General features: G+C 37.2%; 1 protein-coding gene across 1 annotated transcript in view; it reads right to left on the reverse strand.

The window, feature by feature from the left end:
• Nucleotides 1-8075, reverse strand: part of chs1 (chitin synthase 1) — a 28498-nt gene extending 20423 nt beyond the window's left edge. Inside the window, exons 1-5 of the mRNA XM_042410578.1 lie at nucleotides 7675-8075; nucleotides 7401-7493; nucleotides 3949-4084; nucleotides 1963-2148; nucleotides 918-1119 (exon numbers count right to left, since the gene is read on the reverse strand). Coding sequence (XP_042266512.1) covers nucleotides 918-1119; nucleotides 1963-2148; nucleotides 3949-4084; nucleotides 7401-7447 — 571 coding nt within the window. The 5' untranslated portion in view covers nucleotides 7448-7493; nucleotides 7675-8075. The remainder of the gene's footprint in view (nucleotides 1-917; nucleotides 1120-1962; nucleotides 2149-3948; nucleotides 4085-7400; nucleotides 7494-7674) is intronic.
• Nucleotides 8076-14065: the final 5990 nt, after the last annotated feature.

Consider the following 14065-nt stretch of genomic DNA (forward strand, 5'->3'; position numbering starts at 1 on the left):
CTTCCAAATTCCACAATGCAATATTGAAGTAGTTGTCAGTTGATTTCCTGAGTAATTGATTGGAAAAAAAACCCCAAAAAACTGCTCAGTCATTTACACAGAAACTTAGGTGATCACCTATCTAGCTGGCATGTCAATAAGTGACATACTTTTTTGTTAGACTTCATTGATATTACAGCAAAAAGTGGGTCAGTAATAATCAGTGCGAGTTGTTTTTCTCCACCATGAGATGTGCAACTTATTTTTATTTTTGAATGCTCAAATCAGAACCTCAGTGTAGGCAGTCATGACAGTTAGTAAATCTTACATCATTTATCTGAGACAGTTGTCATAGTTAGGGTGGCAGCTTTACTGAACTAGATATAGTATGCAAAAACACAACAATGGAAAGAAAGTGAAAGAGCTGCCTTGACTGATAATTAGAGGGATACCTCAGTTCAGTAAAAACCTGAAGACACAAACTACAACTGCAATGTGTTCAAAACAAGTGGGGGAACCAGAGGGGAAAAAAATCAGAATGACATTTTTTGTACTGTAGGAGGAAGAGGAAAACTGTTGTCCTGTTCCACTTTCTGCTTCATTAATTCCTTAGGTCTAATTTAGGACATGAAAAGACGTGTCAGGACAAATGACCTATGAACAAATAGAAACTTACAAAGGTAAATTTTATGTAGGAGTAATTTGTTCAGTCCATCAATTAAAGAACTGTGTCAGAATCAGATTTTCGTTTCTCATATCGGGATAACAACAAACCAAAGAGGGATGTAACACTCAACCATCTTGAGTCTGTAAAAGCAGAATTTATCAATCTGCTTTGTGTGCCTTGTTTCGAGTGATACCAGTGTCCTGAAATGACCGAGACAGTTAGACAGGCAGACGGACAATCTTGCAGATACAGTAAATATTAAAACCATTACCAGCAACTGTGAGAATGAGGGAGCAGATTGGGAACACGATTTTCCAAGTTTCTCTCTGTAGTCTGAATATAATCTGCATAATCGCAGACACAATGCAGACACCTCCGGTGATGAAGAGATTAGTCAATACGTCAAACTGAGGCATAACGACTAGCACCAGGACTGAGGTACCAAGAGACACCAGACACTCAATGGCAAAAATCTGAAAAAGAGACACATACAGACACCATTATGTCCACATATTTCTATGTATTTCTATGGGCTACAGGTCCATGAAAATGTCAAGTTTAAGCAGTTAAGATTGTAAATGTAGAATGCTTTTTTGAATGCTTTTTGATACAGATGGCTGTTTTGTTCTTATGAATGTGATGGAATGATATAATAACAGCTTTAACTAAAATGATTGACATCAGTTATCATCAAAGTGTTTAAACCGTACTGACATTACTACAATTTTATTAATACACCTCTGTCCAGGATTGATTTAACATTGAGGATATTGAACTACTTGTCTTTTCCTGTGTTATGTGGATCCGTTGAATGTTCTGTAGTGGCACAGAGGCTCTGGTGTTTCCTGTGTGCAGTTTACATCATGAAAACCACAAGAAGCATATATCTAAATGTGCGCAAAATGGCACATTCGTGTATTATATTTGTGTGTGTCCAGAAACATGAAAAGTATGATTCACTAGCGTAGTATGGCCAAGATCTGCAAAATGCACATGTACTGGCAATATGTAATTAACATTTTATTTTTAAAATAGCTAAAGTAGTTAAGTTAAAAAATGGCTAAGTTAAAAAAAAAAGTTGTGTATGGTCATGTTTTTAGAAAAGCTGAGTATTTGATGTTGTTCTGAAGTTGTGTAGCTCAGAAACAAGAATCTGAACAGAGGAGCAGAGTCATAAAATCAGATTGCAAATCTATTGCTGTAATATCTTACTATATAATATTGGAAATAAGGATTTATGATATACTTTCTGATTTGTTATAATTACATGCCAAGCATGTTACATGATAAATGATGTATGCTTTAGAAAAACGTACAAACAGCATGGTGTTCATGTTGGGATGTACAAAACTCTTGAAGGCACATCTCCACAGTGATTTCATAAACACCAGGAAGTTGGGCCAGACCAGGCAGAACACCAACATCAGCATATAGAACTGTTTTTCCTTTGGGGAGCGCATGGAGCTTGGACTGGACATCGTCGTCAGCACCAAGAGAGAGCCCTGATTGGACAGAGACCAAAAGTTCAAGTTAAAGACAACCAGAGAGGCAGATTAGACAAAAGTAAACTTACAGTTTATCACGTCATACAATTGATGGGGGTTTCTCTCTTCCTTTAGATGGAGATTTTATAGACCCTAAAAGAACACATTTGACTTTGTCATTTGGTTTGAGTGCAGTTAGTTAAAGTATTGAGTGTAGTACTGCTTCCACTTAAATAATAAAGACTGTGATTTACTGGAAACCCCCTCCTGCTTCCAGCACCTACTGTAAATTACCTTTAAGGATACATTATTGCATCTCTGCCCTCATTTGCCCTCGAATCAAGATGGAAGTTCATCAGGTTGAAATAAAATCAGCATAATCAAGCAGAGACAGTAACAGTTAGCGAATGCATTGTTTTAGAGTAGTCCTGTGATGTCATCAAGAAAGAAAGAGACAGACAAGACCAAAAGGAAGATGATAAATTGCAATGAAAATCAGAAGCAGAGAGACATATAATGCAAACGCATGCACATACTGCAGAGATAGAGATTGCTGGAGAGAACATTAAATGATATCTGCAAAGAGGGAGAGAGAGATACACCCAGAGAAGAGAGATACAGATAAAGATACAAACAACAGAGGGAGAACCGGGTACAAAGGGATCAAGTATCATCAGCCCTGCCCTACAATAAACAGCAATAATTCTGTTCATGTTGCCTTGTGGACAGAGAGATAAGACACGTACGTTTTTGTAAACTAAAAGTTGTGATGGAAAATTTTTGAACTACAATCACTGTGTAAAAACAGAATTGAAAAATTGTAATTGAAAAATGCTAATTAAATACTAATCTAAAACATTTTCATATAAATAATTAGTTTTTGTTATTTAGGACTGACTGATTTAACCTTTTGTAACATGCATTTATTCAGTATGCAGTATAGTATTCAGTTTTCTAATCGCCAAGGATTAGTTATATATTTCTCAGGAACAGCAACTCTCAGACCTATGCTATAGGAAGTGTATTACTTAAAATCAAAAGCACATATTAACGTTTATAACATATATTAAAGTGTTTTCTTCATTTAAAAAAAAGTTTTTAAAAAGCTGTGACAATCACAGAATGTCCCACATTTCTAATCTGCCAAAATACAATATGTCAAAACACAGGAACAGCTTCAAACACTGCTGCCAATGAGCAACATTTATACTACAGGTAAAATCCTGTTAGTCTCCTTAAAAACAAAACCAATTATGAAACATCGCATTAATATATTTTACATTGTGTTGAGCAAACAAAGGAAAAAAATTGGGAAGCAGATTGAGAAAAAAACAAACCCTACAGAAAGTCAAACCCTCCTTAAAGAAAACTCAAGAGATGCCACAGTACCAGCAATACTGTTTGATGGACAAGTGATCAAATAATTCAGAGTACTTTCATTCAAAATTGCATTGCATTTCAAAATAAATGCTTCATATAATACCTTAAATTTCAGAGACATCCAAAATTAAAATAATATTTTTGAAAGGCTTTCTTGGTTAGAGCAGAAAAAATACATTGCAGAAAGTGAACCTAATTGTGACAAAGGCATATTTTTTCAGTTTTTCGGAGTCTGTCTGTGAAGGAAAAGGCCGTAGTTTGACTTTTATCGAAGATGATTTAAGGCAATTTTGGTGGTGTTTCTCGTGTGAGCATCGAATCTGAATCAGAAATGACCCCCAGGTTTTTAGCATTTAATAATTTAATAAATAGAGAAATAAATAACTTTAGAAATAGATTGATGGACAGATAGATTGACAGATAGCTAGATAATCATACCTTGGAAATAACAGCACTGGTCAGGACAGCTAACCCCACAATTACAGCAACCAGGTACTGGGCCAGTTGGAAACATCTTCTCTTAGCTTCCTTCTCAGCTCCTATGGGGTTCAGCTGGAATGGATCCCATGTATCTCTGAGACACACACACACATGGACACACACACATTGATTAACTTCAGCTGTCATCACAGTTATTCTAGCCAGGATAATCAGAATGGTAGTATGATAATGGGCTATGAAAATGGCAGCCGAATAATCTCAAAAACCTTAAGTAATGTATTTAGGCCAGAGTTAGTCTCAACTCACTTGATCAAGATGACAGAACGCCAGTGAGAACCTTCGTATTATATACTGCTGCTGGACTTTTTGATTATGGAATTTAAATTAAGACGTTTGAAACATACATTGTGCTGTGCTAGTTTGCTGAATATGCCAGTTTACTGACCTAAGACCAGAGGTCACAGTGTCTTAATGTGTTATTTTTGCTTTATTAACTTTTATATGTTGGAAAGTAACTGGAAGGATGTGGCAGTGAGGAAGAGGTTGATTTTGATGGGAAAGTCATAAACCAGAAGGTACATTGGCCTGTTGAGAGGATGCCAATGAGGTCACCTAAGAATTTTTATGATCATATAATAATGATAATTCAGTGACTGGCTGATGCAGGTCATAATCAATGTGTTGAGAAAGATACAGGTCACGTTTCCAGGAGGTTCAGTGAAACAATCATTTATTAGTCTATCCACAATAAAGTAACTCTTTACCAACACAGTACATTTCCTCTTCAAGTCTTTGGGTACAATTTGTCTTAGCTTTCCTGCTGTATACAATATCCACGTCCTGTTTTCTTTCTGTTCATGATTAGATTTCTTTTGTCTGTCTGTACTATTGTAGTCAATTTGCATTACTGTGAGATGAAAGGGTATTGTTGGGATGAAGGGAAAGGTGAATGGATGCATTCTGACCCAGGACACTACAGGTATATACTGTAGCAGGCGTCTAATCTGACTGAGCTTCCAGAATACCTCTGATTATAACCCGTCTTTTGTGGCGCTCTAAACCAAACTAACAACATTTGAGTGTCTATCAGCCTCTCTGGTGTCCTACTGACTAATCATCAGGGTGTGTTTTCCCTACCTTGAACTGATAAGAGTTTGTTATCTTAGCTATAGCAAGTTTAGAGAAACCTGCTCTGCAGTATGACCACAGCCAAGCTGGCACTAGGTGTGTATGTGAGGTGAGAGTGCATGTTCGTGAATAGTGACACATTCTTTATCTTGACTGCATATAAATCAGTAGTCACTACACAATTCGCCATGATAGGCCATTGATTTGAGAAGAGCTAAGACACTTAGCTTTTTAGCTTTTCATACTGTGAAATGTTTACTAGATGTCCTGGCATCATAATGATGTTGGTATTCGTTTTGCTCTTAAGCTACAATAATTTGCCTGCCTGGTTCTACAATAATATTTGTTATACTTGTCAGTTGCTGTAAATGTGTATTGGAATCAAATGGCAATCTCCAGGGCTGAAAAATGAAGCCAATGCGGAAGTGCCAAAAACTGCAGTTCCTTGAATGGCCACTTGAGGCTCCAAAAGCGAGTCAATTCCCATAGACCCCCATGTTAAAATGCCTTTACAGCAGAAATAAACACGTTTACAGCCTGGTACAAAAATTGGTTTTGGTCTCTAGCTAATTTCCCCGTTCATGACAACAGTACGTGGGGTGAAACTCACCTGTTTAAATTTTATTAAGCCATAAAGTTAGTCGTAATTGAGGAAGTGGGCGCTTTGAGTGAAAAGGTTGCTAGTCGCTAGGTGGCTTGTTGCAGCAACCAGGCTTCATTCGGCCCGCCTCAGCTCCACCTCTTTGCCCGTTTTGGATTAGCCGGGATTTAGGTGGAGTCAGGTACTGCCAAAATGGCAAGGGCTGGAGCAGCCCACTTTGACCTTCAAAACTGCCCTTCAGAAACCACTGGGTGACGTTACGGTGGCTACGTCCATATTTTTTACCGTCTATGATTGGAATACATTGCATGTTCCTTTACTTTTACAAGAAACTGAGTAAAGATAATTCTTATTTCAGTGAAGCTTTTCTCATATGTATCAATATGTAACACCAATCTGACTGTAGTATTGCCATTTGTTTAGTATAAAATGTTTATTGTTCTCTTGGCCTCTGCACAGTTCAGAACATAGCAAATTGGTTCTCATCACTCATCACAGTTACAGAACGCTCAATGTACTGAGTGATAAATAATTTGCCATTTTTCTCAGACTTTTCATGGACTTTGCTTTTCTGAAGTTTAGACTTTTTAAATCACAATGTGTTGAAAATGTAAGTTGTTTTTCTGATTAAACTTTTGTGTCATCATATGTAACATATAGCACAAAATAAATTAAATTAAAAATATTCTAAACCTAGAAACAAACAGACACTTTGACCACAGGGGTAAAAATTGTGTTTAAAATTCTAGTATGTATTTAACATTATTAATTAACACATTAAACGGAGCAGCACTCCCCTAACAGCAGTCAGTGTCTGTGGGGATGTTATCAGCCACGGCAATAAAGAGAATCACAGCAGTGCACGGGGGAAATTAACTGTTTCCTCAAACACTAAATTATACCAAATAGAAACCTGGTAATACAATACTTCATGATATATCACTTGGAGAACAATTTAATAATAATATCCATTACCACTATCCATTCTGTTAACAATTAACCACCTAACAATGATAAAGAAGTTCAACTTTGGTTGCATGGAATACAATGACGTCTATTTCAAAGCTACATGGTGTGTCGAATCTATTCCTTTCTAAATCTGTCTCACTATTGGAGCCAATCAGATATAACGTTAAAACTTAATGGCATGATAAAATCCACCTCTGTAGCCCTATTCACAGTGTAATTCTTTTACTTCCAGTAAATTGTTGTGGTTAAGTACAAATTGTAACCTTTACCTCTTTTCTATAATTACTGTACACAAACGATGAGTGAAAGTACAAATAAACATAACAAAACTATTGCCATATGGAAATTATTATTATTATTTTTTTCAAATTTCCACAGTATATGTCTACAGCAAGATATCCTGCGTCCACAGCACAGAGCCAATTTTGTTTAACAAGTCTACCAAAAAGCCTCTCAAAGGCAGCACGGGGCTCAAGAATAAAAGTAGCCCCCAGAGAAGAAGATGAATTTCTGCTGCCTAAAAAGAAAATGTCAGTAAGACAGATTTTTTTCCCCCACCATTGTATATATTTGATCAGACAGGCTAATTAAGATCAAACTATGGTAGCTGAGCTCAGTGTATTTAAATTCAACTCATGTCGCATATTATCGTCTGTCTGGAATCTTTAGCATTGGTCACTATCTTTAAATAAAGCAGAAATGAAACGTGATGACCTTTAAGAAGCAGCACAAACTGTAGATTAGTTCTTACCTGTGTCTTCCTTCTCTTTTCCTTCCTCTCTCTTTCAACTCCTCCATCTTGCTCGTCTACTCCGCTGCTGTCTTACGGTGGCCTATGTAGAGTCTGTGTCAAGACAAATAAATATTGAAACATGGAGCTGAAGTTAGTTATTTTTTTCTGATGAATTACCTTAAATTACTATGTATTTTACAGTGAAACATGAATTAACAGCAAATAATTGAATTTCCTTTAATTATGGCTCATTGATCTCATTTTGAAATTAAAGAAAACATAGAAACTTTACCGTGCTATATTGATACTTTTCTCTTCTAGTCTTCAGCAATCCTCCTCTTGCTGCTTTGTGTGTTTTTCACGCAACTTCCACCTCCAATTCAGCTTCAACTCACAAAATCTCTCCCAAACTCGTATTAAAGAGTCAGTCTGAATATCACAAAACTTGTATCCACAGAAAGGATATTCCACATAAAGTAAAATGTAGCAATGTAATTCTACCTCTACGTGAAAACCGACTGCGTCCAAGTCTCCATCAATCTGTCAGTCAGTTTGTCCTTTGTCCATGTTATCATCAGCTTGTGTAATAGCCACCCATATAAACAGTCATGTTCAGCCCCTTCAGGTGTGTATGTCTGTGTGTGTGTGTGTGTGTGTGTGTGTGTGTGTGTGTGTGTGTGTGTGTGTTCCAGGGATCATCTGAAAGCTAAGCAAACCAAAAAGCGTGTAAATGGGTTTGACTAATGGGAACAACTAGTATGACATATCAAGATGTACTGTAACCACCCAACATGACTCAGGTATATGATTTTGATATGTGTCTATGACAAATCAAAGATTGTCATTAATCAAAAATAACTTATCTGTCCAATTTTTATGGGGGGGCAATAAAAAAGGTACAAAGATCTTTTACAGCAAGATACACGTGCACACAAATCTCCACCTGTTTTTCCACTACTTCACACAATAGCTGGCACCTCACAGTGGACACACACACACACACTCTCTCTCCCTCTCTAAAGTGTTTTAATTAACAGGGACCCACACTTAGCTTAGTGTTCTGAACTAAAGATAACCTTGAGCCATGAAAATTCTGTAAGGAGGGTGCACCAGTGTTGATTTCGGGGGTCTCAAAGAAGCGCTGCCTCCTTTTTATTCTACAAGAAATTCCTCTTGATATTACTGTATGCCGCTCCTGTACATGAACCCAGGATGTCCAGTATAGTGTTGTTCGGTTTCTATGTATATACAATTGTTTTTGTAAGGGTTGATGAGCAATTGCTCATAAAATAATTAAAATAAAGTTTTATCTATTCTGTATCCCTGGATGTGGGCTAAAGCTTACGCCCCACCTAGATCTCCACCAGCATCATGTTAAGTATAATAACTTTATCTAAACCAAGTTTTATGGTTTCACACTTGACGTAATGGTGCTCATTGCTTCGGCATTCTAATGTTATGTAACTTTTTGTAAACATAGTCATGTTTCTTGTGAGCTGTGCACCATTTACACATGTAATAGATCATTTTGGCTGTACTGTTCCCACAGAAAAACAACAAAAACCTCTGATGAGATAGTCTCAAATTCTGACCTTGTTGGCCAGTACAGATTTAGTGTGTGACTGTTACCACTCGGTGTCAGTATTGGGCTTTGGTTTTAGCCTGCACCTATGCTTGAATTATTTTTTAACAGGTTTCCGTAATGTGTGTGTGTGTGCTTGTGTGAAAGATATGGACTATGCATAAGAGCTTTTTGTTTGTGTACACAATTTATGGATGTGAATTTCATTTTCACGTGTGTTTTAAGCTGTGAGCGCATATTTGCAAAAGTCTGTGTGTGATTGCATCGATGAACCCATGTGTCCGCATGTTAATGTGTCTGTGCGTATGTGTGTGTGTGTGTGTGTGCTTCCGTGTCAGTGTGTATGTGAGGTGTGGGCTCAAAAGAATGTCTCTGTCAGGTTGTGGACTCTCATTAAGATGCTCTGCCAGTGCATAATCAGTTGGCCATATGGTCAACATGGCGGTGGTATCCCCCCCACCCCCCCCCACCCCGCTTTCAGGTGGTTGAGTTTGAGAACAGTCCCACAATAATAACACACAGCAACCAGAGAGCAAGGTGGGGGATAGTGAGATTTCATGGGCTTCATTTGTAAAAGCAAGATAAGTAGCAAGTTAAAAACATCCCAAAAAAGACCTCTTATTCATTCATGTTGTCTTATTTTTGTTCATAAAAGGAGGTAGACATGACTAACAAACCATAGGAAGCTGTGTCAGACAAGAGTTTGGCGCCTGTCGTCTCTCAGTAGCAGTCATCTCAGCTTGACAGTCCTGCTCCATGATCTGTGAAATGTTGTTCACATCACAATGGTAATGTCACCAAGGGCATTGTTACTGCTATTCACAGCTGATGCCTCTCAGATCTACAGAAAGGTCAGTAACGAGGTAGCCCTGGCTCCCTGGCTCTGATTTGGACACACTGAAATGTTCAATGCCAAACTATAATTAGTAGCCATATGGACTCTGTGTTGAGAATAACTACCTGCTGTAGATACACATGGAGAGGCTATTCACTATTTATCTGCTGTTCAGAGGCTGTAAAATGGGAAGGAAGCAGTTAGGTCATGAATGAAATGTTTGATTAAACTCCCTAGATTAGGCTGTGAATATCCTCTTCATTCTCTTTAAGCTACAATTGTTTAATTCAATTTAAAAGTTAATTTTAACATTTAAACAGGTTTTTAAAAATTAGGTTTTCTGGTCAGGGTAAGGAGTTCCCCTTTATAATATAAGACTGTGGGCAGCTGCTTCCAGCTGTAGAGGTCACTCTAGCCGACTGTACGATACCTGTCTGGAGTGAAACGGTGGAGAGCTGCAGTAAATGAGGGACAGGTGAAAAGACACATTAAACAAGCCTGGTGAGACACACAGTAGATGTGTTTCTCAAGAGTTGGTGGACTAAACCAAAGCTGAAATGCAGCTAAATATATAATAATAAAGACATGCAGTACATTTGAAAGGTAGGCAGAAAGAAGACCCCAATGAGAAATCCATGTTACTCTGTTTTTTGTTTGATGTATTAATAGTATTGGGCAATAATTTGGTACATTTTCCATAAAAACTTGATGAATGGATTTTGTGTTTGTGACTGAGTTTGTTTTGTGTTCTTCCATGTAGCAGGCAAAAATTGCAGCTTTGAAAGTACCATTGATGTACATTTAGTTTCCAACAGTTCGAGCAGATACTGTACATTCAGAAGCCAGAGGAGATTGTAATGCCACTGAGGGGGATAAACACAGCAGGAAGTACTGCTGATCAGTGAAGAATCATTAACGAAAAATACACAAACAGGAAGAGTTTTTTTTTTTTTTTTTTTTTAATGATCCACAGCAAGAGTTTTATACATGCCTGAGGGCAGTGATCAGTTCTGATTGTGGTGAAAGAATATGTTTAGGCCAGAATCAGTTGAAGTAAGGCCACTTCAATCCAGTACACACATAGACATACACACACTGTTGATTCATCCATCGGCCACTCCTGTCCCATAAAACTTTCTACAAACCGGGCAGCTAATTGTGTTTTTTGTCACTGCCCTTTCTTTTGAAAGTCTGTGGTGGAGAACATGAGGAATAAAACAGCTTAAATCCAGGTTATTCTGACAACATGCAGTTTGACGTCTTGAGTCTACCAAAACAATTGAAGAGCAGCTATATATAGGCATCTTATTACTATAGGACACAAAGAAGTTGTTCTCAGCAGCAACTTAAAAAGGAAGAGTGCTATTAGGGTACATGTTCAGATATATCAAATTCATCAAAGTGTTTTAGAACTGCATTCTGCAAATGTGTTTGTAAGTTGTCTAAAACAAAATTAGGATCAGGACAGTCTCCTTTTAAAAAAAGAAATGTCTTTTATCTTGCATGGCTTTACTTGACTTGAAATGACACTTGTTTGACTAGAAATGCTTATAAATCCTAAATATAGGAGAGAAATTGGCTGACAGATTGACACAACACAATTGGCACAATCCTAATAATAGAAAAGCAACAAAAAGATGCCGTGAAATCTTCATTACAGAATGCTATTTTCTATGTGATTTATTGGATATAGTTTTGAGGCTGGGGAGTAAAATTTCATGCAATGAGATGACAGCAAATGAAGAATGATTTTTATACATAGTGCAGCACAGTGGTTGACAAATTTCTGGAATGTACATGATGTACTGCATACTTTGATGATTAGAAACAAAAGTTCAGTTTTAAAAAAAAAAGGAAAAAGATAAGCCAAGATGAAATGATGCAAATGTAATCTTGGCTTTTTGGACAAATAAGATGTTTGTTACATACATGTCAAATAAGAACCATACATGTTACATACAATGACCAGAAACAGAGAAACCCTATACAATGCAATATTATACAAGGAGCTCTGCAATAAATCTAAACTTTGTGACAGTTAAAAATTTCAGTCAACACCATACACAACTGAGCTTGAGGGTTGTAGGTTTTGTAGTGTTTCCCCAACATGTTTAACACCGCTGCTGAAATTTCACATTGTACATAATAATCACGACAAATGCAAACCACACGCACTTTCTCTGCTTCAGGCACAACTGGAACTGGTGGTGAGTGAATGGGAACACTGCTCCTCTTTTATTTAGCTAACTTCTTAGACAATGACAGTGAAATAACAATATAAGGACCAGAAATTAGTTCAACAAAGTCAGTGTTTCCGAATGTCCATGGCAAAGTAGTTGTTACAAGCTTTTCTGTCAAATGCACCAAGGCATGATGTTTCCTATGCCACTGAGGCTGTTTAGTGCTGTTGTAGTGTAGTGTTTATATTATCTATTTATATCTATCTTCAATAAAAATAGTGTACATTTTCTGTGTTGATGCCTTCAGTTCTTTGACATTCATTACAACTACAGCTATCTGGGCCTCCAGAGCCCTTTTGGGGTCAAAAGCTCCCAGTAAATTAACACACAGATGACTCTGTTAACATGAATAAACCTATCTGGAACAATTCTAAGGTAGTTCTAAGCAAGTGTGCGCAAATATGGGTCCCGGGGCCTGTACTACGAAGCAGGATTTGGCACGGTAACTTCAGGTTTATCTTTGGGTGTTCAGTCCTACGATGGTGGTTCACTTTTTATCAGGGTACGTCGCTATGGCAACTTATGCTGAACAGCTAACCTGCTCTGGAGCAGGTTAATATATAATCTGAACCTCCAGAGAATTAGATCACAACTTGTCAACACTGCAACCACTGACCAATCAGATCACTGGAAAAAAATTCTCATCATTTCTACAGGATCCTGACATGGACAAAAGTCCTGAGTTTACAATGAAGTGATGAGAAAAAAAGAGCAATATATATTTTTATTGGTCAGTAGAAACATTTTATTGTTCCAGACTTTCTATTTCCACTCAACACTATGACACTAAACACATAATAATGATTTTAGCTGCATTTTAATTGTGCAAAATTTATTTTATTCCTGGAGTGACAGCTAACAGTGAGGATGATTTTACTGTCTGATTCCATCGTTGAAGCTCAGAATAACATGAGACAACTGTGTGATGATAATTGGAAATAAAAACGAAGGACTGTCTTTTATTAGAAAAATAATCCACACACTGTTAATTGGCTCCTACGATTATAAATGCAGTCAGATACACCTCATCAGTCATTAACTACTTTTCCACTCTTTGCTTCGGCAGCAGAAACAGTCTGACATCACTTTTAAGTTTTTTTATTTGACATATTCAGAACGGTCTCTTCATCATCCAACTAAATAGCAAAAATACTCCCTCTATACTTAAGTCATATATAATACCTATAATTTCCACATGTATTTTAAGCCTTAGCCTACTTTTAATATGTGGAAATTATTTCCAGTGTTTCTACTAGATTCTTTTGTATGATTACAGGCTATTGTTTACATTTCACTTGGTTGAATTTGACTTTTTGCTGTCTCTGAAACAGAAGTTTTCCACAGGTACTTGGTATCACTGTTTCAACATCATAAAGTACTTCATTTATGGTTTTCATGATGTCACTCGTAATTATCAACCTCGCCTCTTTCACATGAACATGCTCGTAGCTGGATATGAAAACCCAGAGTTCACTGACATGGTTGATAATTAGCTTCGTAGTTCTGGTTATCTGGATGGCCAATGTTAGGCTCAGTGAAGCCAACTAACGAAAAGATATCCTGGGTATGTTGAACTTGCTTCGTAGTACAGGCTCCAGGTGTCATAAACTCTGCACGTGCAAACAACATTATCGCTGCCGAGAAAAATCCTGATTTGATTTAAAAGGCTAGTCTAATACTAGATACACTTTTGAATACAATACAACACCATCACAAATTGCAGCCTCAAAAATCATCATAGGAATAAATCAACACCTCCTTGACACAGTCAACAAAAACTGAATATGATTCATTACTGCAGGTCGTACTGGGATTTGTATTTTTCACAGGGTATTTTTTTATGCTCTTTAATTGAGGGTGCTAAAAAGAAATGTTAAGAGGAGCAACTGCAGAACTTTATGTTGGCCTGAAACAGTCAGCGCTGTGGCTCTGTAATTCACCTTGACCAAACATGATTGAATCTATCCACTCTATGGCACACTAGACAGTGTTTTTCCCCTTCTATGATATGATTTCACAGTCAGAA

Source organism: Thunnus maccoyii, chromosome 1 (assembly GCF_910596095.1).
Source record: "Thunnus maccoyii chromosome 1, fThuMac1.1, whole genome shotgun sequence".
NCBI lineage: Eukaryota > Metazoa > Chordata > Actinopteri > Scombriformes > Scombridae > Thunnus > Thunnus maccoyii.